The 24778-nt window shown below is 51.2% G+C and overlaps 1 protein-coding gene and 3 non-coding genes across 4 annotated transcripts; 2 read left to right on the forward strand and 2 right to left on the reverse strand.

Annotated features, from left to right (window-relative positions):
- Positions 1-1565: 1565 nt before the first annotated feature.
- On the reverse strand, positions 1566-10884 carry HES7 (hes family bHLH transcription factor 7). Its single transcript, XM_053265079.1, has 4 exons — positions 10801-10884; positions 8004-8099; positions 4119-4206; positions 1566-2448 (listed from the first exon to the last, which is right to left on the reverse strand). The coding sequence occupies exons 2-4, from the start codon at positions 8097-8099 to the stop codon at positions 2048-2050; spliced, it is 585 nt and encodes a 194-aa protein (XP_053121054.1). The 5' UTR covers positions 10801-10884; the 3' UTR covers positions 1566-2047.
- Positions 10885-15759: 4875 nt separating this feature from the next.
- Positions 15760-15830, forward strand: TRNAG-GCC (transfer RNA glycine (anticodon GCC)). The gene has a single exon. It is a non-coding gene; the product is annotated as a tRNA-Gly (tRNA).
- A 2659-nt stretch (positions 15831-18489) lies between these two features.
- Positions 18490-18560, reverse strand: TRNAG-GCC (transfer RNA glycine (anticodon GCC)). Its single transcript has one exon. It is a non-coding gene; the product is annotated as a tRNA-Gly (tRNA).
- A 1666-nt stretch (positions 18561-20226) lies between these two features.
- On the forward strand, positions 20227-20297 carry TRNAG-GCC (transfer RNA glycine (anticodon GCC)). Its single transcript has one exon. It is a non-coding gene; the product is annotated as a tRNA-Gly (tRNA).
- The last annotated feature ends 4481 nt before the right edge of the window (positions 20298-24778 follow it).

A 24778-nucleotide genomic window follows, 5' to 3' on the forward strand; every position in this document is an offset into this window, starting at 1 on the left:
CCCTGCAGTTGTTCCCTGTCAACCGGCATGTTGAGGTAGACTGCTTCTGAAGCTGGAGGTTCCATTTAGCTCTCAAGGCTAGTAACCATTAATAGCCCTCAATGAATCCCCTTTTAAAGCCACCTAAGTTGGTGGCCTTCACCACACCTTGTGGCAGTGAATTCTGTAAACATGTGGTTTGAAGTCCTCCTTTTGATCTGCCCTCAATCCATTTCATTGGATGACCCCCAGTTTTAGTGTTAGAGAAGTAAGGGGGACACACTCTAGATCCACTTTTCTCCACATAGTTGTTATGTCATTTGGGATTCTTGTATATATCAGATTGGAAAGGGCCAGGTAACTCTCATCTGCTGGAGTTCTCAAGGTTGGGGCCCCAGATGTTGATGGACAACAATTTCCAATATCCCCAACCACAATGGTCAGAGGGATTATGGGAATTGTAGTCCAACAGCAACTGGGATCCCAAGTTTGAGAATCTCTGTATGGAAACTTTGATTTTCTCACATCTGGAATCCTCAGTTCCATTGTGTTCCAAATAAAATTCCAACTTTCTGAACTGGGAAACGGATGCAAGAAAATGGCAGGCACACTTTAAATTGCAACTAAAGTAAAAGGTAAAGTGTGCCGTCAAGTTGTTTCGACTCCTGACACCCACAGAGCCCTGTGTTTTTCTTTTGGTAGAATACAGGAGGAGTTTACCATTGCCTCCTCCTGCGCAGTATGAGATAATGCCTTTCAACATCTTTCTATATTGCTGCTGCCTGTTATAGTACCATCAGGGATTTGAACCAGCAATTTTCTGCTTGTTAGTCAAGCATTTCCCTGCTGTGTCATTAGGTGGCTTTAAATGCAACTAGCAACTAGAAACTCTGTAATGTCATTTGTTCTTTTTCTCATGAGAAATGTATGTTCCTTGGAAAACTGTTCTGGAGTGGCTAGAAATGAATACCTACACAGGTTTTCCAACAGATATATATTTTATTACATTGTGCATATGGATTTCAGAGAAATAAGCACTATTTCAACAAACAGCCCAAAAAAGTGAAAACCCAGGTATAAGCCATAACTAAATAACAATAGTACTAGTACCTGAAAATTTGGACAAAAGAAAAAGTAAAGTAAAAACTATTTTTAAAAGGACCTGAACCAATTTACTTGATTTAATTTCAAGCACATGAAAGCCATGCAGGTGTATATGTTGGTAGACCTACAGAAGTTCAAGCAGAGAGTCAAACAGACAGAAACATCCAGAAAGAAACGACGTTAATTCTACAGTAGATATGATGTATATACATATGTACAGAAATCCAATTCCTTGTGTGTGATGTCTGCAGACAGTCCCAGAATTCCTTATAGATCTCCTAAAAACTTCACTTCAACTTTCCTGTAAAAGTACAGCATATGCTGTAATGCCAGTTATTGCGGGGGGGGGAGGGGAGGGTGTGATGTTTAGTACATGGGTTGGGAAAGTTATGCCTCTCTAGGTATCGCATGCAACTAACTCACCAGGACACTGCCAATGAAGCAAGGCAGAATGGAACGCCTTCCTGTGTCCCACCAACAACTCTTCCTTTTAGGAGATGCAAGGCCAGGAGGAGTTTCAGACCCTGGATTTCTCCTGGGCCTGCAGCTGTTGAAGGCGCAGGGGCCTCACTCAGAAAAGGAGTTGGCCACCTTGCTTACATACAACACTTTACTTACCTGTGAAGGCCTCTCAGGAATCCAAATGTCCAATTACAAAGGACTTTCTCGGGGTGAGGGGGAATGACTTGACTTGACCCTTTTTTAAAAAGGGGGTGGGGGGACCCAATTCTAGTGTTGCTACCAAATCGCTAGGTGAAGGCCAAGTTACTAGTTCCTAAGAAACCATCTACCTTTCTCAGAGAGAGGGGGGAGTGCTACATTGTGGGGTAATAAGAGATACATTTTAATACTATTATACATGGACAAGAGATCTGCCAGTGATCCCAGCACAGATAGATAAGCTTTTATTATTTATGTACAAAAAGGGTTGGGGCGGGCAGGGGGAGTGTTTATGCTCTTGGGCTTAGGGCCAAGGTCGCCACATGGCCGGTGGTGGGGGGAGCCTTTTGGCCGAAGCGGTGCCCTCGTGGGGGTGTCTCTGTTGGCTCCCCAGCGGTCCCGTGCTGGAGGAAGGGTGGTCTGGACTCCGGAAGGGTTCGTTCAGCTTCTTCAGAGGGGAGCAGAAGCTCTCAGGGGTCCTCGGAGGCGATTCCTCCAAAGAAGAGCCCGGAGAGAAGGCCCCACAACTCCAGTCTTGGTTGTGGGGCTCTGGCTTGGAGGCGAGGTAGAGGTGCAAGGTATCCAGCAGGTGACTCTGGACCGAAGGGTGGGCCTGCTGGATGAAGGCCGCCAGGCCGAGGAGGCATTCCCGGAATCCCATCATGTAGCAGGTCTGCAGGGTCCCATCTCCAGAGAGGTCCGCACCTGGGAAAGTGAAAGCAGAGCGTGCGGAAGGAGGCTGGTCACTCAAATATCTTGGAGACCGGGACTGCATGCTCCGGGGGGGGGGGTGTGCAAAGCCTTGGGCCCCCAGCTGACGATGGATGACAACTCCCTGCCTCCCTCAGAACACAGGAAGCTGCCCTTGGCCCATCTAGCTCAGTATTGTTATGGTTTGTTCACATGGCCATTAGCTGGGTGAGACCAGCCTCCTGGCAGTTTTGGGAGCTGAGTGCAGCGCGCTCTCGATGTTGAGTCAGGTGCTTGTAAAAAGCAAGGTCGGAGGCAGGAAGCATGTTCATCTGCTACATCTCAGCTGGGAAGGGTGGTTTCCCCTCCTATCTTGTTCAAAAGCTGGGGACAGGATCTGGGTAGGGGACAGGGGCGGAGCCACCATTGAGTGAACGGGTTCAGAGAACCCGGGCCGCCGCCAATCAAGGGCCGCACCTCGCAGCCCTGACATCAGATGCGCCTGACGTCAGATGTGGGGGGCGTTATTTCACTCCCAAACAGGGCCGCACTGCCAATGCAGTGGGGCCGATCTCCCTCCCAAATGGAGCCACATGGCCCCGTGTGGGAGGAAGAGTACACCACCACGTCTGACATCAGATGCAGGGGCGTGGCTAGTGGGCCCACGTCTGATGTCAGATGGGGGGGCGGGGGCAGGGGCTGCGGCAGCCGAACACAGGCTACCGCCCGCCTTGTTCTGCAGCTGGTAAAGTACACTCGCCTAACCCAGCTGTTGCCCAGCAGATGATCACACACCCCACCAACTTGCACAGGGCTGAGAATCGGGAGTGCCCCCACAGCTCTTGAAGCTGGAGAGGATGCTTGCCCGACCCAGTTAAGCAGGAGTTTTTTCAAGGCCTCCATGGAGATGCTGCCAGGGATTGTGAACCTGGACCTTTTGGGATGCAAGGGCAATGCTCTGCCACTGAGCCATGGCTCCTGGCCTTCAGCCAGTGTGGCAGGGGATGATGGAAGCTGTAGTCAATCAATATCTGGAGACCCAAGCTGGATATCCTCTGGCGTACTCATAGAGACCAACCACCACATTTTCCTGCTTTTAATCTAGAAATCGGGAGCAAAAGGGGAGCTGGCCTGGCGTGTTGGCAAGCGAGTCGTTTTGGAGCGAGGTCCTTGGAGAAGGCGTTCGTATCAGGTCAGACACAAAGGCTTTTCAGCAGAGGCAGCAGTTCAGTGGGGGTCAGAGCCTGCTGGATGCAAGGGCGTCATTCTGCCTGAAAGCTCACCCTGACCCCAGAGTTCCTTCTCACCCTGTACCTTTGTAAACAGGCTTTCCAGAAGACGTCGGCAGCATCCAGGCTACAATAGTCCTGACTAAGCCACAGAGAAATTAATGGGATTTAAGTTAGTCAACACAAACTTCTCTATTGATGTAAGTGGTGCTGAGTCATGGCTAACTAGTCTGGATGCTGCCCACTCTGACTCTGTGGTGCTCTCTTCTCCAAAGGAATCTGACCCTTTACCGACTGAGGACCAGGAAGGGGCGCAGTGGGGTGGCATTTAACTGCCTGCCCTTTTCTGTTACCTTGTTGCCAAGATCCGTCCCTGGCTCACGGCCCTGCCAGCCCAAGGTCCTCCTGGCACACATTTACATCCCCCCTCATCCCCACCACGCCAGTCAATTGTACCCTGGGGTTTAGCAGAGTTCATCTCCCGCAGGTATCCTACGGCCATCTCCAGTATCTCCGCCTTCTCCACTTTAGGATTCTTCAGAGTCTGTAAATAAAGAGGTCCGAGAAGGTGGCTGAAGGGGAAATCTTGCTAGGAAGGCTGTGTATGCTTAGCTATATGGAACTTCCTTGTGAAGGAGCAGTCTACCTCTGGGAGCGACAGCATGGGTGGGCCATTTCCTTTGCTGGTGAGTTCCCTAGAAGCACTGGTCTGGGTGCTAAGGGATGTGAGGTTAGATCAGAATGGCCAATCTGCAGCCCTCCAGCTGCTGCTGGACTACAACTCCCATCATGCCCAGTCACCATTTATGGGAGTGATGGGATTTGTATTCCATCACCAACTGAAGAGCTTCTAGTTGGCTGTCCCTGAATTAGATGAAACTTTGATCCAATTCAGTGGGGCTCTTCCAAAGTTTTTGTAAGAGTCTGTGCTTTGATGGGATGTGGAGGCTGCTGGTACAAAGAGCACAAGGACTGCAGTTGTGGTGTGCCTCTTTCCCTTGCCACCAGCAATGAGTGAGAAATAGAAAAGTAGAATGAGAATAGGAAAAAAGGGCTGCCATTGTGATTTGCAGGTAGGTAGACCAGGTAGGCAGACCAGATATCCTGGCAACTCTCCTATTTAGAAATGCTGGCAGTTTCTGGGGCCTTTGAGCAAAGGTGTCAGCTAATAATTCCCTCTCGGAAAATTTCTCCCCACCACACTTAGTTTTTCGTTAACAGCCAGCCTGAGGGCTGTGTAACTCCAAAGCTGGCATGAGGCATTGTGAACATTGCATGGTTTGTATGTCCCAACAAATTCCTGGAGGATTTTTAAATTTTAATGCGTTTTTATCTATTATGATTTTTATCTTTTTATGAAATTTAAATGTTTTATATTTTATATTATGTTTTAATTTTGTACACTGCCTAGAGATTTTGATATTGGGCAGTATATACATTAAATAAATAAATATTCTAATTTCAGAAATGGTTGAGTGTTTGCTCCTAAGATGCCTAAAGCAGACAGACAGACACAGGAATAGATGCAGGCCCTTGGTCTGCTCAACTTTGTCTACACTGACTGGCAGCGGCTTCTCCAAGGTTTCAAGCAGGTTTCTTTCCTGAGATGCCAGGCCAGGGTTTGGACCTGGGGAGGCATATCTAGGGAAAATAGCGCCTGGGGCAAGCACTGACATTGCACCCCCTGTCCAAACATCTGACACCCATCTTTCAGATAACTTTACCATAATATCAGCTGAAAAATACAAGTCAAGCTCGTTAATCTTTTAATATTTCAAAAATTATTTAGCAGTGGACGTAGCCAGACCAAAAAATGCTGGAAAACTAAACATTTCAGTATGCCGGGGCTCATGAAATACCCAAATACTATGTGGAGGTGTACTTGGAAAACTAAACAGAAGTGCCTGTCTAATTCTCTACTATGCATTGTAGTATCACTATTACATACGTTTTAAAAATAAATGGAGAATTTGGCTTTTTTCAGATACTCTGAAAATAATTAAAGGATATGCAGAGTAAACTGTGTCACTGCTTGGAATATATTCTAGTCTTTCAGAAAGACAGTTAAAATGAGAGAAAGAGAGCAAGAAACTCCCAGTGGGCCTTAATACTAAGGATTTCACACTGATTCAAAGACAAACTCACCACCATTAATAGCCATATGATTAAGACATCACATTTAACTCACTTATCACAAGAAGCAAAGTAAGAGTAAATGAATACAATCCTAGTTCATAAGCTTCAGCTTAGTATTCACAAGCCCTGATTTTCTGTACATAGTGCCAATCTGAATATGTATACAGTGATATATATTAATTTTTTTTAACCTGTAGCTCCTTCGGGGGGCTTCCTAAAGGCTGTGCAGGGGGGTGTCTGCAAAGGTTCCCCCTCCCCCCCGCTGGCCTCTAGGGCCTCGGAGGAACCATTTGAGCATGTACAGTGGCCATTTTTAAAAATATATTTTATAAATGGCCGCTGAAAACAAAATGGCCACCACGCATGCTCAAATGGCCTCTGCGAGGCCTGGCATGGCCTACGGCCTCACAGAGGCCATTTGAGCATGTGTGGTGGCCATTTTGTTTTCAGCAGCCATTTTTTTTAAAAAAATAATTTTAAAAAAGGGCGCCCCCTTCAAGTGGTGCCCGGGGCACATGCCCTGCCTGCCCCACCATAGATACACCCCTGCTGGGGCCTCCTGCCTGCAAAGCAAATGCTCTGTCACTCAGCTATGGCCCAAAATGTAGAGCCAAACTGCAAGTTATGTTGAAGCTCTGTGTTTGGAATTCCCAGAGTAATTTAATCAGAAGCGGGGCCCAGTTTGGATCAGGGTAAAAAAGAAAGGGAAGAAGAAACCCTTTCTCACCGCAATCTTGATAGAAATCACATCCCTCCCAAAACCGCCACAGAGAAGAAAACAAAGGGGCACAGTTCCATAGCAAATGACAGTTCTGAGGGGGGCTGGGTTAAACCAGAAGCCCTTGCAGCACAGGGGGGAAGGGGGGGGTGTTCCCTCTCCCATGCTCAGCTCTGATCCAAATTGCCTTCCCCCGCTGGTTCCTTTTACAAGAAAAAGAAACGCATCATATCAGAAGCTCTAATCACAGAATGTAGGAGCAAAAGGACATAAGAAGAGCCCTGCTCTTCCCGGCTGGATCAGGCCCAAGGCCTATCAAGTCCAGCATCCTGTTTCCCACATTGGCCCACCAGATGCCTCCGAGAAGCCCACAGGCAGGAGCAGAGGGCATGCCCTCTTTCCTGGGATTGCTCCCCTGCAACTAGTATTGAGAGGCATTGTGCCTCTCTGAGGCTGGAGGTGGCCCACAGCCACCAGACTAATAGCCACTGAGCCATTAATAGACCCCATCCTTCATGAAATTGTCCAAGCCCCCTTTAAAGCCATCCATCGCCTGGTCTGCTGTCTGAAACTTGGGTCCCCAGATGTTGGACTACAGCTCCCAACATCCCCCTGCCACAGCCGCCTACAGTGGCAGGGGATGATGGGAACTGTAGTCCAACAACATAAGAACAGCCCTGCTTTATCAGGCTCAAGGAGGCCCATCTAGTCCAGCATCCTGTTTCACACAGTGGACCACCAGTTGCGTCTGGGAAGCCCACAGGCAAGAGGTGAGGGCATGCCCTCTCTCCTGCTGTTGCTCTCCTGCAACTGGTATTGAGAGGCATCTTGCCTCTAAGGCTGCAGTTGGCCAATAGCCACCAGACTAGTAGCCGTTGGTAGACCTGTCCTCCAGAACGCTGATCACATTTTTTAAAAATGCAAAATTGCAAATAGATAGATAGATAGATAGATAGATAGATAGATAGATAGATATGTAAGTAGGTAGGTAGGTAGGTAAGTAAATAAATGTCCAAAATGTCCCCCCAAAAAATGACAATTAAAAAATTGCATCTGATCACAGTACTCCAACATAACATGCAGTTTGACTCTTGGTACTTGTACTTTTACGTTGATCAGCTGCAACCAACCAGAAATGTCCCCTGAGTTGCTGGGGAAGGAGAGCTCACTGTTGGGAGATCACAGATAAGAGCTGGGCTGGAAAGGACTGGGAGAACGGCAGGGAATACCTGCTCTGAGAATCCAGAGCCAGCCATCCTGCTGCTATTTTAAGAACACCAACCACCCCCCATGGGCTTGTTTTTCCTTTAACCAAGGTGGTCCTTTTAGAGCAGCAGAGTCATGTGGAGCAATAGCCCCACCTGCTGGCAGCGAAAGAGATAACTGCACGGTCCACTTCAATGCACTCCGAGGGGGTTCAGTTAATGCAGGGGACTTGCAGGGGGTGTGGAGCAGGGGGGGAGCTGCAGGGGGCATCACTCACTGACCTGGCAGTGGGTTCTTTGCAGGAGGAGGAGACGCAGTTCCTCCAGGCTCCTGTTGATGCGGTCACGACGGCGTTTCTCCACCAGGGGCTTCAGCATCTGAACAGAAAAACAATTGCGGGGTTGACCCCTGGATGGGGTGGGCAGCTACTCCGGTGCACACACAACACACAGTCACCACAACGTGTAATGCATCACACCACAGAGCGGAGGGGACCTCTCCTTTCCCCACAGACAGCTCTGAATGTGCAACAACAAACCCTGAGGTCATTCGCACAACCGGAAACTGGGAAGGACAAGCATCCTACCCAGGTTTGGGAGCTGTGCCTGCCCCCAATTTCCAGTTGTGTGGGAGCAAACAACAAGGTAGGAGGAGGGATGAGTGCTTGGGTGGAATCAAGGGGGGAGGAAAAGCTGGGTAGGACAGCGCTATCCCACCCAGCTTTCATATCCGCCTTGGGGTTTTCTTTTAATGAAAGGCGGTATAGAAATGTAAAAATAAATTAAAAATAAAATATCCAGCATTTGACCAAGGAAGGAGGGAAAGCTCTACCAGTTTTCCCTCCTACCTTGATTCCACACAAGCACTTTCCCCTCCTCCTACCTAGTTGTTTGCTCCCACATAACCAAAAATTGGGAGCAAACCCAGGTCCCAAACCTGGGTAGGATGCTTATTCTACCCAGTTTCCGTTTATGTGGACAGCCTCAATATGGTACATCATATTAACCCCCAGCCACCTAATGGCACAGTGGGGAAATGACTTGACTAGCAAGCCAGAGGTTGCCAGTTTGAATCCCCGCTGGTATGATTCTCAGACTATGGGATACACCTATACTGGCCAGCAGCGATACAGGAAGATGCTGAAAGGGATCATCTCCTACAGTGCAGGAGGAGGCAATGGTCAACCTCTCCTGTATTCTACCAAAGACAACCACAGGGCTCTGTGAGCACCAGGAGTCGACACTGACTCCATGGCACACTTCACCTTTACCTATTAACTCCCACTTTGGACAAAGCCAGACAATGAGAAGTGACTTTAAGGTATAGCATTAAGTATCAGCGACAGCATGGCTGCTTCTGTGGGCTTTGCCAGACGCCAGACGCCAGCCCCTGAGACTCTGTGGAGTTTATTTATTTTATTTATTATTGATTGATTGATTTGATTTGTATACCGCCCTTCCAAAATGGCTCAGGGCAGTTTACAATTAAAACACACCACTAAACCAGTAAAGAGCTAAAACAAATGAAAAAACAACATAACAATTAACAATTTAAAAACATTTAAACAGCGTTCTCTCTGTTCCCCTTCCTTGGGGGAGAAGAGTCTGGGACGTGGAGGTACAGAACAGCTGCCAGGGAGGGAGAGACTCAGCCATATCGACCCACAGTATCTGTGTCTGCATTTTAATTATATCTGTGTGTGCATTTTAATTATATCTGTGTGTGCATTTTAATTGCCAGCTGTTTTGGGAGCCAATCTTGGCTGGGGGCGGGGGAGCAGGCTATATATTTACAAGAAATAAATAGCTAATATATGCTATCTGCATTTTGCATTTCATTTTGACATCACTGGAATCCTTCATATATTCACAAATAATTGCAGTATTCTTTCTCCCTCCCCACATGACTGTTACCAGTTCGTTCATTCATTTGCAATTACGGGGTCTTGGACCTCCTAGGATACCTGCTGTCATGGGCTTAATCTGAGCCAGGGCTGAGCCCCCAGAGCCCCCTGCTAACTGAGCAAAAAGACTCCTTTTAAAGTGGTGATTCTCCTTGTAATGAACAGGGGGAGAGCAACTAGCCCTATCCACCCCCAGCACAGCATCCCTCCAGTTTTAGATGGTGAGCCCTTTGGGGACAGGGGGCATCTTCTTGATGGATTATTTGTCTATTTAAACCACTTTGAGAGCTTTGGTTGAAGAGTGGTATATAAGAATAATAATAATTAGTAGTAGTAGCAGCAGCAGTAATGAAGTGGAGTAGCAGTGGCCAACCCAGGGTTCTGCAGCTGTTGTTGGACTACAACTCCCATCATCCCTGGTGGCAGTTGCAGTTGGAGTTGTAGTCCAGCAGGGGGTGCAGAGCCTTGGGTTGGTGGCCACCCCTGAAGCACACAGCCTCCTGCAACACCTGGGATCACGGGAGGCTTCTCAGGCTGGATGGAGAACAGGACTGAATCCAGGCAAGAAGACTCCACTCCAGCACCTTTCCATGCTGAAATCAGCTCCTGCTCCTCCCAGACCAGCCTCCTTGCTAGACCTGCCTCTCTTCTCCAGCCCAGCACCCCGCTCAGCTTCTCCTCTCCCACTCCCTCTTCCCATCAGCTGCCCACCCTAGAGGTGCTGGACTGAATGTCTGCCTGGAAGCCGCAGCCTTGCTTCTCCTCTCTCCCCCCACCCTCCCTGCCCCCACTTTCCCCGCTCCAGAAAAGACCCCAGAGACTTGGGCTTTGACCAGCTCCTCCTGGAGAACCTTCCCTCTCCTCCCCAGGCAAAATCCTCAGGGCCTCTTGCTAGTTCTAGCAGTTTGTAAGATTGTGTGTGCAATTATGTTTCCCTAGTCAAAAGAAAACAGAAGAGCGTTATTATTTTCCGGGCCCTTGCGAGAATTCTGCCAAGCTGAACTTCGCTTCAGCAGAACCACCAGACCGGCCAAAATAGAGGCACCCCACCCACCCCAGCCCACTCCACTCTATCCCATGTGCCCCAATAACTTGCTTTGTTTCAGACCATGCATGTTGGATCTCAGAGGCATCTCGACATTTTCTGGCCAAGACAACGAGACTGCAGCCCTTACCCAGGAGTACGTCCTATTGAGCACAGTGGACTTGCTTCCAGCCCGAGTTCCAGATCCTTTGGCTTCAGAGAGCGGTTCTTCCCAGTCTCGGGTCCCCAGGTGCTACTGGACTACAACTCCCATCATTCCCAGCCACAACTGCTGAGAATTGTGGGGATTGTAGTCCAGCAACATCTGGGGACCCAAGGCTGGCCATGCCTGGACTAAGAAATGAGCAGCTTGCATGGATAACCAAGTTGTGAAACATATTGCAAGCTATTAAAACCCACGTCTAAACATGCAGATTTCACAGCACTCTCAAAATCTTCCCATATGGAGCTGTTGGTGCCAATTAATCTTGAAAGGATCTGCGCAGGCCCTCCTCCCCCTTCATTATTTAACTCTAAAATGGCATTTCTGAGAAGGCATTGGGTGCGGTGGGGCGGGGGGGTTGTTCCCCTCCCATGCCAAGCCCCAACAAAATGAATGAAGAGCCCAGCAGTGTTGCTGCTGCTGCGCAAGAGAGGTGTCCCCAAAGTGGATTTCCCGTCACATTTATTGCCCGCCCTGCTGATCCTAGGGAAGGTACCAAATCCGTGATCACTGGAGCCGCTGTTTGTTCCATCTCTTCCCACTTTTCCCAGAGGAGAGCAGAGGCCCGCCACTTGCGCGCCCCCCCCCCCCCCAAGCCCCGTTCAACCCCGTCCTGCAACCCCATGTCTGCTGTATTCATTTGCTCTACTGGGGTCTCCGCCTCTGTTTTAAAAGCCAAGAAGGAGGCAGCTCTTTACCTTCAAGGAATACTAAGAAGAACCACCTCGTGGCGCAGCAGGGAAATGACTTGACTGGCAAGCCAGAGGCTGCCGCTTCGAATCCCCGCTGGTACCTCGATCGGGCAGCAGCAGCAGAGGAAAGATGCTGAAAGGCATCATCTCAGACTGCGCGGGAGGAGGCAATGGTCAACCCCTCCTGTATTCTACCAAAGAAAACCACAGGCCTCTGTGGGCGCCAGGAGTCCACGCTGACTCGACGGCACCCTTGACCTATGCTAAGAAAACACACCTCGCCTCACCCTCTGCGGTCAGCAGTTGATTTGTTTTATTTCCGCGGGGTGTTTTTGATCGTGCCCTCCTGTTTTCGCGTGAGCTGCCTCGGAGCGTGGAATGAACAAAACGCTCCAAACAAACGAACCAGGGAGGAGACCATGCCGAAGAATCAACTCTGGCGCCGGCGGCGGCCGGCATGAAGAGGGCGATGCCACCAGGCCACCCGCACCTCCGTGGCCAACCGTGCCCTTGCTTGCGCTCTGGCGCGGATGCGCGCTGGGGACCAGAAGCTGCATCCATACCCCTGTCCCGCCCCCATCATCACCTCGCACAGCGTGGACTTCGAGAGGCCCTGGGGAGGGGAACGTGGAAAGCATTCCCGATCCCCAAAGGCGAACCCAGCCGCAGGGGCCGGGCAGGGACGAGCTGGAGGGTCCCGTCCTCCTCTCCCGAGCGCGTCCAGGGCACAAGGGACCCCAATGCTCCCCACTTGTTAGACGGCAAGGGTGGGAAGTGGTGGGGGCCGATCTCTGCATGGCCCTCCCCGGTTCTTCTGTCCCCCGATCTCCTCCCTCCACCCCGCTTCTGCTTTCTATCAGCAGTCCCGCCGCAGCAGCGGCAGCAGGCACGCACCCCTCGCCCCCCACCCCGCCCCAAGCATCTCCCCTTCTGGAGGCCAGATACCTTTCTCACCCCTCCTGGCTCAGAGCTCTGCGTGGTCACCATCGCCTCCCCGGCCGCCGGCTCTCAAGTTCTGGCTGCCTGCCTGCCTCCCTTTCCCCCTGGAGGGTGGCTACGTGAGCCAGCCCCCGGGACCCCCTACGGGGGCCTTTCATGTCCCTCCAGGCTCATCCCCCATCCTGGCAGGAGGAGCTCAGCCCTGCCCCGCCAGAGGTGTGAAGAGGAGCCCGCCCCACCAGCAGCACTGCTGCTGCTAGTAAGTCAGCCTGGCGCAGCAGCCCACACAAGGGCTTCGGGACAGAGGAAGCTGCCGCCGCCTGCTACCGAGTCAGACCCTTGCTCCCGCCAGCTCAGCATTGTCTACCCAGACTGGCAGTGGCTTCTTCTCCAAGGTTGCAGGCCGGAGTCTCTCCCACACCAGCTGGCCTTAACCACTAGGCACAACTGACTTGCAAAAACCCAACCCTGTTGTGCCAGTCATTCCAAGACTGTATGGCTTTCTCAGACTCCTCTTATTTTTCTTGGAATGGGGTTTGGAATGCCAGGCCTTTCCATGACAAAATGATGGAACTTTCCTTGCACTGTTTTGCTCATGGACGTCTTCAGCACCTTTAGCTGTTGGTTACTCACTGGACTTGTGCAGTGCAACGTTTTGGGTCTTGATTTGCTGTGTTGCTGAAAACCCTGAAATCTTAAAAGTTGCATTTAAAAACAAACAAACACCATTTTCTTCTAACAAGATCATTTCCCCCTCCCCAACATTTCCTGTTATTACTGACATAGCTCACTTTGGGAATGTTAGGGGAGAAAGAGGCAGTTAAAACATAGAGGCCACACTGCTCCTGCTGGATTATTCTTGGTGAATTTGGCAAAATACTGCTAACATGTTTGCTTTCCAGTTAATCTAGGGGTTCTCAAGCTTGGGTCCCCAGATGTTGTGAGCTACAACTCCCACCATCCCCAGCCACAATTGTTCTAAAAGTTAAGGTTTCGTGGCGGAAGAGCAGGGGAGTTAATATGGGGAAATCTCTTGTGTTACAAAAGTGAGCATGCTCTTGTTGCTGGGACTCAGCTTTAGAGCATGGAAAGTGATGGAAAGGAAAAGAGTGCTTTGGAGCATGTCCAAAGCGACTCCGTCTCTCTGTTGCACAACTGCAAGTGGACCTTCCAGGCACATACTTATGTGACAACACTTCCCATTGTAGGCTTCAAGGTTTACATCATAGGGATATGGGATCTATGCTCAGTATTGTCTACCCAGACTGGCAGTGGCTTCTCCAAGGTTGCAGGCAGGAATCTCTCTCAGCCCTATCTTGGAGATGCTGCTGCCAGGGAGGGAACTTGGAACCTCTGGTCAGTGTTCCCTCTCACAGGGATTCCCAGATGTTATTGACTACAACTCCCATAATACCCAAGCAAAAGCCATTGCAGCTGGGAATTCTGAGAATTGTGGTTGACAATATCTGGGAATCCCTACTAGAAGGAACACTGCCTCTGATACTCTTCCCAGAGCAGCCTCATCCCCTGAGGGAAATGTCTTCTAGTAGTCTCCCATTCAAATACAAACCAGGGCAGACCCTGCTTAGCAAAGAGGACAGTGCATGCTTACCACCACAAGACCCGCCATGGGGTCAAGGCAAGAGTATGGAATGTGGATCAAGGACAAGTGTGTGTGTGTGTGTGTGTGTGTGTGTGTGTGTGTGTGTGAAAGAGAACAAGGGCCATCTTGGAAAGAAGTTGGCTGGCTCACGTCCCCTCCTGCCACAATCACACCAGAATTGTGGAAATCTACCAAATGGTTTGCAGAGAAAGAATGGTATGGGGCACCAGAAGGACCCCCCTCTCTGTGCATTGGCAAGAGGATAGAAGCCCACTCAGCCGCTCCCCACAAATCAGAACAAAAATCTGGGCCCTCAGGAGCCTGTCACAGGGGCTCCCACTCTTAGGCCCCCAGACTTTGTTGAGCGACAACTCTCATCACCCCTCCCCACCCCAGTCAAAATGGCCTTGGTTGGGGATGGTGTGAGTTGCAGTTCAAGAGCGTCTGGGGGTCCAAGGCTGGGAAGCTGGTTGTGGGATGTCAGTCTCCCCGTTTAGGCCTGCCTGGTGCCTGCTTTGTTATCTATTTGGCATGAGGCCTTTTCATCCCTACTAACTCTTTTAACACATAGGTCTCTTCCCTGGGCTAGCTGGTTCTGTGTGTGCTGCCCTTACCTGCTATATTCTGCTGTTCATTCCAAAATTGTTTGACTGTTATCCTGGCTGTGTATTTGATCATCAACCACCTTGCGGAGTTTTATTTGGAGGGTGGGATGTTCAGTGGGTTAAATAAATCGAATTTATTTTGCCCTTAACCCAGGCTAAGGCTTCTTGGAGGATCACCAGTTCTGCTCATGCTTAATTTCCCAGCTCCAAAATGGGAGCCAGAAACAGCCTGTCTCAAGGGAGGAGGAAGAGGCTTCAACCAATGCAAACAGAAGAGAGACTGGGGAAAGAAGATAGATTGCACATTTTTAAAAAAAAAAACCTACACAGAAATGATGAAGAATGCAGGGACAGAGTCATGGGAGGGAGCAAGTAGTCCCCCCCACCCCCGCTTGCCCTCATTTATGAACTCAGCCGGGTTAATTATTTCACTGAAAATATGTTCTCAGGGCGAGGGTGTCAATGTGAAAGGACTGGCCAGGCGCCTTGCGAGCTGCAGCAGACACACCATGGGAGAGGGAGGGAGGGCGGGCCGATTCCTCCACCTGGGGCTTCATAAATGGGTTTATAGCTGCCATCCCGGCCGAGGGAGGGAGGGCAAGAATTCTCACCTCGAGCCGAAAAGGAGCAAAGACCCCATCTGGGTCCCTGTTTTATTGCCTTGGGAAACCTCCGCAGCTCACATCTGGGGCAAACCCGCAGGCGACCGAGAATTCTGATGTGCTGGGGAAGGGTGTTAAAGGAGGGACCTGTCGAGAATGAGCCTGTTTCACTTTAGCATCTGGCCCTTATGTCTCCCAGCTTCCTCCTTCATCTTTTAAAACCCGGGTTGTAATCGGAGGAGGGCGTCTGCGCTGCGCAACCGTTTGAAATTTTTAAATAAATAAATGTTACAAACTAACTAACTAACTCACACTTTAGCAGGACCAAAAAAGAAGCAAAACCTGAATGCCAAAATGTGTATAGGTAAGGTGAAAAATGAAGGCACTATGGAGGAAAAAAATCAGTAAGTCCAAAGGGTAATAGGCGGACAGCTGTTCTCTAAGAAGCATTGGTGGTTCAGTGGTAGAATTCTCGCCTGCCACGCGGGAGGCCCGGGTTCGATTCCCGGCCAATGCAACTCATATTTTGATTTCTTCCCTCATGGCTAATTCCTCCCCTTTCTCTATCATTTCTAACAAAGAAAATAAAGGTAACATGAAAAAGGACTTTTTAAAAGGCAAATATTATTTTCCCACCTTCCTCTCAGCACACATAGACACTGAGAATTTGGCCTAAAGAATTAAAATGGGTGGTTTAATAATGATACAGAAAGCATGACTTACCAGTAGAGTCAGGGAAGCTATAAAAGGGAAGAAAGATTCCTTCAGAAAATGGAAGTCCTGCCCAAATGAAGAGAACAGGAAGCAACATAAACTCTGGCAAAGGAAATGCAAGAATATAATAAGGGATGCAAAAAGAGAGTCTGAGGAGCATATACCTAGAAATGTCAAGGGGAATAACAAAATCTTCATTAATTACATCAGAAGCAGAAACCTTCCAGGGAGGTGGTTGGACCCTTAGATGATGAGGGTGTGAAAGGAGGATAAGGAGATTGCAGAAAAGCGGAATGTGTTTTTTGCATTTGTCTTCACAGAGGAGGATACTGTCCATATACCTGTTCTGGAACTGAGCTTCTCGGGTTTGAAGGCTGAAGAACTGGGCCAGTTTGAGGTGATGAGAGAGGATGTTCTAAACTGTCTTGAAAAACTAAAAATTAACAGATTGCCAGGGCCAGATGGCACCCACCCAAAAGTTCTGAAGGTACTCAAATATGAAATTGCCAGTCTCCTAGCAAAAATATATAACTTGTCCCTATAATCAGGCTCTGTACCTGAGGACTGGAAAGTAGCCAATGTGACTCCGGTTTTCAAAAAGCAATTCAGGGGGGAATCCAGGAAATTACAGGCCAGCCAGCTTAACTTCGGTGCCAGGTAAATTGATGGAAAACATATTTAAGGACAAAATTGTTAAACATATAGAAGAACAGGCCTTGCTGAAGGAGAACCTGCATGGCTTCTGCAAGGGAAGGTCTTGCCTTACTAACCCTTTGAAGTTCTTTGGGAGTGTCAACAGGCATGTGTATAAAAGTGATCAGGTTGAGAGAGTATACCTGGACTTCCAAAAAGCTTTTGACAAAGTTCACCACAAAAGGCTCCTGAGTAAACTTTGCAGTCATGGGATAAGGGGACAGGTTCATATGTGGATTGGTAACTGGTTGAAGGACAAGAAACAGGGGGTAGGAATAAATGGAGAGTTTTCACAATGGAGGGAAGTAAGAAGTGGGGTCCCCCAGGGATCTGTACTGGGAGGAGTGCTCTTGAACCCGTTCATAAATGATCTAGAAGTTGGGGTAAGCAGCGAAGTGGCCAAATTAGCCAAAGTGGCTAGATTTAGGGTAGTAAAATCCACAACAGATTGTGAGGATCTCCGAAAGTATGTCTCCAAACTGGGTGAGTGGGCAACAAAATGGCAAATGTGGTTCAATGTAAGCAAGTGTAAAGTGATGCATATTGGGGTGGTGGAGGTGGAACCCAACTTCACATTTACACTGATGGGGCCTGAGCTGTCAGTGACTGACCAGAAGAGAGATCTTGGAGTCATAAGAACATAAGAATAGCCCTGCTGGATCAGGCCCAAGGAAGCCCATCTAGTCCAGCATCCTGTTCCACTCAGTGGCCCATGAGATACTGCTGGGAAGCCCACAGGCAAGAGCTGAGGGCATACCCTCTCTCCTGCTGTTACTCCTCTGAACGGGTATTCAGAGGCCACATCTTGTGGCAGAGAATTCCATAGTTTGATTATGCTCTGTGCGAAAAAGTACTTCCTTTTGTCAGTCCTACATTTCTTGGCAATCAGTTTCATGGGATGATCCTGGTGGAAGCTCCTTGAAAGTGGCGACTTGGAGCACGGCAGCTGTGAAAAAGGCAAAGTCCATGCTAGGGATAATTAGGAAGGGGATTCAAAATAAGAATATTATATAATTCCCTTATACAATTCTGTGGTGTGGCCACATTTGGAGTATTGCATGCAGTTCTGGACACTGTATCTTAAGAAGGCTATTGTAGAAATGGAAAAGGTGCGGAAGAAGGCAGCCAGGATGACCAGGGGCCTAGAGTACTTTCCTTATGAGGGAAGGCTACAGCATTTGGGGTTATTTAATTTACAAAAGAGGCGACTACAGGGAGACATGACAGAGGTGAATAAAATTATGCATGGAGTAGAGAGAGTGGGCAGAGAAAATTCTCTCCCTCTCTCACAACACTAGAACTAGGGGGTCATCTCATGAACCTGAAGGCCAGGAAATTTTAGGACGGACAAAAATAAGTACTTTTTCAAATAATCTATGGAATTCTTTGCCATGGGATGTGGTGGTGGCCACTAGTTTGGATGGCTTTAAAGGGGGCTTGGACAAATTCTTGGAGAACAAACCTATCAGTGGCTACTAATCTGATGGCTATAGGCTACCCCCAGCCTCAGAGGTAAGATGCCTCTGAATCCCAGTGGCAGGGGAGCCACAGCAGTGAGAAGGCATGCCCTCACCTCTTGCCTGTGGGCTTCTCAGAGGCATCTGGTAGGTCACCGTGGGAAATGGGATGCTGGACTAGATAAGCCTTTGGCCTGATCCAGCAGGTCTGTTCTTATGTTCAGAAAATGAATACGTGAGCACAAAAGAGTGGCTTAGGATAATTCTTTTTCAAAACTCATGTAGTCATATTAGACACAAAAAAACCTCTGTTGCATTGGCCGGGAATCGAACCCGGGCCTCCCGCGTGGCAGGCGAGAATTCTACCACTGAACCACCAATGCTTCCTGAAAAACAGCTGGATGACACTCACTGATGAAGTAGGAGTTCCAGCCATTCTTTCTTACTGCGAGTGCCTGGCATGTTTTGCTACAGAAAATTCGTTTTCACAGAGAAGTGTCTCATATGAGCAGGAGAAAGATTCTTATATTCTGTTTAAAAGACACTTTCAGGGTTGGCCAACCTAAGGTTTTCCAGCTGTTGTTGCTACAATGTTCATCATCCATTACCACGATACGTTGTGGATGATGGGAACTGTAATCCAACAACAGCTGGAGAGCCTCAGATTGGCCACCCCGACTTTATGCAATATAGACAGAGATTCATTTTTGTGAGGTGGAAGAGCAACCAACCAACCAACCAACCATGGGAAAGGGTCAGGGTGGTGTTTGTTGTTATGCTGAATGTATAGACCAGGGCTGCACAAGGCCGGTCCTCCAGCTCTTGTTGGACTACAACTCCTGTCATCCCCAATGACTGCAGCCAATATCAGAGATGATGGGAATTGTAGTCCAACATCTGCAGGAGGGCGTACCTTGTTCGGCCCTGGTAGACGAAGGTTAATTTCATCCACAACCCTTTAGGGCTCAGTTCCCCTTAGTTCCCCTCCAAAGAAGGCCTGAGGCCCGTGCAAAGTGCACTGCCCTCCTCAGCAGAGCAACACTGCCCAGCCGCGGGAGGAGAGCGTGGCGGCCACGATGGCACGTTGGCACGGCTGGCAGAGGCGGGGGTGCCCTTCTGCAGGGAACACGGCGGGCCTGGCTGGCCCTCGTTCGGGGCCAGCGGTGAGCGGCCCATCCATCCACCGATCGCGGCTGCTCCGCTGCGGGAGGCTCGGGCAGGCGCTGGAGGGTGCGAAGGCTCGTGCGGGCGGGCGGCCCAGCGAGGGGGGCAGCAGGCGCGGCAGGAGGCGGCCGCGGCCCATCAAAGGGGCAGGCGCGGCGCGGCGGGCACTTCGCACCTCGGCGTGTGGAGGACTTTCCCACGCTTGCAGGCGGGCGGGGAGGCCCCCCTGGCGAGGCGCTGAGCAGATGCCAACAGCCGCTCGCTCGCCTCCTCCTCCTCCTCCTCCTGGGAAAGGGGGCCGGGGAGGAAGCCGCCTGCTGCTGGTGCCCCACAGCAACTTGGCCGGGGCTCCCCAGCTGTGGCGGGACTACAACTCCCCTCCCCCGCCGTCACCCGCACTGTCTTGTGGCTCTGGATGCTGGGAGTTGTAGTCTCACAACTGCTGCAGAGCCTCAGGTGGGTCCCCTCTGAATGTGACCAAGGAAGAGCTGCTTAAACATGATGTCCAAGGCTTTCACACTCCTGGAGTAGGAAGAGAGGAGCTCTGAGGTCGTGCAGAGCGCCTCAAACCCAAGGGCGGTTCCAAGACGCGTGCAGGGGTGGCAAGTGCCCCCCCCCCGAAAAGGGACATGTCCCCCCACTGCCCCCGCATTTCTGTTTCAGAATTCTAATGTGTAGCAAGCGGCTCGCCCACACATAAATGCACTTTGCCCCTTCTGTGCCCCTCCTCAATTCCCGCTCCAGTTCAGCCTGCCGCCCCTTCCCCACTCCGTAGGCGATGAACCTGGCAAGACATCCATCCTTCAAAGAAAGCTATGGCGACCAGCTGACCAGCGAGAGACACACGGAAAGCAGGAGCCATTGGGGAATCGCTCCCAAAGAGCTGCATTGGTGGTTCAGTGGTAGAATTCTCGCCTGCCACGCGGGAGGCCCGGGTTCGATTCCCGGCCAATGCAACGTAGCCTTTTCTTTCTGGGTGGCCTGTGCCAGTACCCAATGCACCCTCATTTTTGCTCCGCTGGGGCGGGCGGTGTTCGACTCTCGTGGTGGGATCTGATCCAGAGAGATTGTCGGGAGTGCGCCCGCAAGGAAGGGGGCGGGTGCTTTTGCAGACCTAGAGACTTTGTGTATATGTGTGTGTGGTGGGGCTATGTTGGGGGGTTGCCCTGAAAGCATTCTTTGCAGCAAGGAGAGAAGAACAGCATTTGGGGGGCCGGAGGGGGGAGACGGGGTCCCGCGCCTAATCACTGTTACGGCCGCACAAAATCCTCGCAGGCTTCCTGCCCGCCCCCTCCTCTGCCTTCTGCTGCTGCCCCGCCGCAGGAGACCCTCGCCCCACCCCGCCCCGCCCACCCGCAAGCCTGGGAAAGTCCTCCACACGCCGAGGTGCCAAGTGCCCGCTGCGCCGCGCCTGCCCTTTGATCCGCCTCTCCGAAATGCCGGCTTCGCACCTCGCGGGAGGCGCCAGAGGCCTCTCTGGCCCGCTCCGCCGCCCACACGAGCCTTCACACCCGCAGGCACCTGCCACGGACCCCCGGCGGGGGCGAGCAAGAAGAAGAGGCCAAAAGGAGGGACGCCGCCGCAGCATCCCGGGATTTATTATTATTATTTTTTTTAAAACAGACCCTCGTCGCGAATGGGCCCCGTTTGCCGGACAGAGCGGTGCAAACAGCAGTCCAAGGGGCAGCTCCCCGTTCTGGCGAGAGCGCGCTCTGCAGGGTCCTGCTGCTCCCCCCGCCAGATTCCCCACCACCACCACCATAAGAGGAAAGCGGGTGATCCCAGCAGGGCGCTCCGGGGGTCCCTCCACTGCTGCCTGCGCTCGCCCTTTGAGCAGAACCCCGCGGCCTCTCAAGGGGGGGCGGGGGGGCTCCTCCAGCTGTTTTCCACCTGACTGGTGGTTCAGTGGTAGGTTTCTCGCCTGCCAGGCGGGAGACCGGGGTTCGATTCCTTGCCAGTGCAGCAAAAGGCCCTTTTGTTGCCTGGGGAGGGGGGAAGATATGCATACATGAAAAAGAGAAGGCTTTCTGTGCCTTTCAATGGCGAGGCACATTCCCTCCTTTCCAAGCCTTCTGGAACTTCGATTCCAAACTACCGGGCTAGGCCAGGTTTCTGCCCTGATGACGGAAAGGTTTCCTACAGCAAGATATCAGCAGGCGCGGGGCGGGGGGGATTTGGAGCGGGGGGAGCTTGGAATCAAAGCCCCCCGAGCGCCTGCGTGGCAGGAGACCACGAGCCTGGCCGGGGGCCTGCGGCGGCTGCTGCTGCTGCCGTTCCCACAACCACAAGCACCGGGAGGGCGCAGCACGCTCTAGAGACTCAGCGATGTGCGCGTCTGTCTTTCCCCGGACAATCGGGGCTCGTCCTCGTTTCTGCTTCTGCGAAAAACCTGCCTCGCCCTCTGCTCCACTTCGCTGCGAAATGGAGCGGAGGGTGGCTCCGGATTGGAGCGCAGCAGCAGCACCAGCACCTCCATGATGCCAGCGGCGGCCCCGAGTTCTCAGCGCCTTGCGTGCCGCCGCTGCTGCCTCCCACGGAGCCCTCTCTCCCTCTGGGCCGTGGGAACCAGATCCCTCTTCAAAGGCGATCTGCAGTGTCACACCTTTTGCGGGGCGTGTGTGTGTGAGGGTGGTGGTTTCACAGCTCCTCGTGTCCAAACATGCCAATTGCCCGACTGACTGACACGGCAAATGGGGCGTTGAGAGTGCCTGGCAATGCGCAGGCAGGGGGTCGGTTAGTGGGGTCTCTGAGCACATGCACATCTCTCTCGAGATAGTGGCGGGGAGTTCCAAAGGGGCTCAGGTTCTGGCAATGGGAGGCCTTCCTTCTTGGACTTTCCAGAGCAACTTTGGAGCAGGCATGGACTGGGTAGAGAACTTACTTTTATGCCCCACCACCACCACAGACGCACATACACTCTCTAAGCCCCATCATTGCATTTTCTAGCTATATATTATGACATCTGAACAACTGGTTGTGCTGGAGGAAAAGAGGGGTGGCCCCCAGACGGGGAGGCTTTGTGTTGGCCTGAGTTCACTTCCTGAGCGAGGGGTTTTATCACACCATCCATAGGCACCATGTGTGCCCTCTGATCTGCTAGAGGCAGCGCCCTCTCAGACTCTCTTGAGCAACGCTCTGGGTAGTACTTCTCATTCCATCCATGGGCAACAAGGCATTTTCTTGTTGAGGTACAAGAGGCCAGGTCCCTGCCTTGAGGTGCCTACAGTCAAAATGTTTACATAAGGGAAATAATAGCAGAGGAAGGTGGGGTGGGGTGAGGTGGGGTGGGGGCAGGAATGGGCAGGGGTAGAGTGTGTGTGCGAGTGCACACTTTCAGTTGTGTATATTCAGGTCTGGGTGGGGACAGACAACCCTTCTAAGAGGGTTGTGTGTTCCTAACCTTGGGACCCCAGATCTGGACCCCCAGATTGTGGATGGACTACAACTCCCATAATCCATAGCCACAATGGCAGAAGGCAGAAGGCAGTAGGCTATTGTGGCTGCTGCTGATGGGAGCCATAGTTCAACAACATCTGGGGATGCAAGTTTGGGAACCCCTGTTCTAAGAGACCTTCTGGCCACCTTTAAAACAGTGGCAGAGAGTTCCAGGGGCTCAGGCCTTGTTGCCCCCGGCCCCGCCCCATGGCTGCCCTCCATAGCCCTCTAAGTTGGATATTTGGGGACCAGGCTGTATTCCTCTCTCAACCAGATGTAGGCTGCCCCAACAGGCCTATGCAATATATTCAATCTGGTGTCACTTTCATGGTGTCCTCTCCCTGCCCCAAAGGATCCTGACACTTTTAGTTCTCAGTAGGTACCACTGCTGCAGCTCCTAGAGATCTTTGGGAGAAAACATGAGAATTAAGCCATTTATAAGTAATTGTCAATTGTGCAGAGATGCACCAGAAGGAAGAAAAATCACTTGGAGAAGCTATGAAGCATTGACCTACAGTGAAAAGCGGTTTTGTTCAAAATGGAGTGTGTGTGTGTGTGTGTGTGTGTGTGTGTACATGTTGCTTGGTCTGGAGGTTTAGTGAGGTCAGCACAGAAAGTGTAGGTAGCCAGGTCCCTAAACTGACAGGAGTTCTATAAATGTCAGAATGCAGGCTGCAGATTCATCTGGAAGTTAAGCGCCAAGAAGACATCTGTGGTCGGCTAAACAGTTGAAATTGTGCTTTGAACTGTATGTTTCTAGGAAAGGACCCTCGTTTCTTTCGTCTGCTTGGTGAAACAATACATCCAATAAATAAATTCAAAATGTTTTAAAAATATTTGGACTCCTGTGCCTAAGGCATTTCCCCACGATCAAGGGTGGTAGAGCTAAGGAGAGGACTGCTGGAGATAAATGGTGGCAGTGGGCTCAGGGACAGAAATCGGGAGGAGAGGCATTCTTCAGCCCTGTGTGGAAGACCTGTGTGCCAACAGGGTCTGCTGGGGAGGGGAGGGGCGGGTTGCATACAAGGCTGGCCTGCCATGATGAAACCGCAGGGAGCAGCAGCCCAGCGCTGGGTAGCAAATTCCGACGGGGGCTCTCTCCCTTCTCCTGCCTCCACCTTGGTGTGTGTGTGGTTTTGACTCCTTCCATCAAGTTTGGAAGGCCAGCCTTGTTTGTGAATCGGGGGAGCAACACGGGGGGGGGGCTGCCCTTGTTCTCCAGGAGTGATGAGAAATGTGGCTTTTTTAGGGGTGCCCCAGTGAGGAGGGGACCGGGAGGGGTGGAGAGACGCCAGCACTGGTGGATTAGGGGGGCAGCTACGCGTGGCTAATGAAAAGGAGGAGGAGGAGGAGGCAGGGGGTGGGGAGGCAGGGCCGCATCCTGGGGAGGGACAATTGCCTGGGAACAAAGCCCCCCCCCAGGATGGCCACCCCTACCCCCAAGGGGCCGGGGCCTTGGACAAAGGCCTCTGGCTCACGGCGGGGGGGGGGCAGGCGGAGCATTGGCAACTCCTAGGCACGAGCAGTGAAGCCTGCCCTGTGCTGGTGAGCCAGCAGGGCTTTAATTAAAGGGATGGGGCAGCCCCTCCAGGAGTCCCAGTGGGGGCTTAAGGGGGTGGGAGGGAGAACAGCCACCAGCCGTGTCAGGATCATCCTCGGCTGGCCACCCTTGGCTGAGCACCTCATCCATCGGAGGCCTTTGTAGCTGAGCGGAAGCAAGCACTAGGCTCCTCACAAAGATCTATCTATCTATCTATCCATCAATCACTGCAGGATCAGGCCAAATATTAATCAGGGGTGTTGCTAGGTACTTAAAAGATCCATGCCCCAGGCTCACTCCCACCCCCATAATTAAACTCAATCATTACCCCCCCCACACACACACGAATAATTACGTATGTTTTTAAAAGTCTCTCTAATGTTATACTGCACCACCAATGAAAACAGAAGCAGTAGACAGCCAGGGACATAAGAACCTAAGCACAGCCCTGCTGGATCAGGC

Source organism: Hemicordylus capensis, chromosome 6, assembly GCF_027244095.1.
Source record: "Hemicordylus capensis ecotype Gifberg chromosome 6, rHemCap1.1.pri, whole genome shotgun sequence".
In the NCBI taxonomy this organism is placed as follows: domain Eukaryota; kingdom Metazoa; phylum Chordata; class Lepidosauria; order Squamata; family Cordylidae; genus Hemicordylus; species Hemicordylus capensis.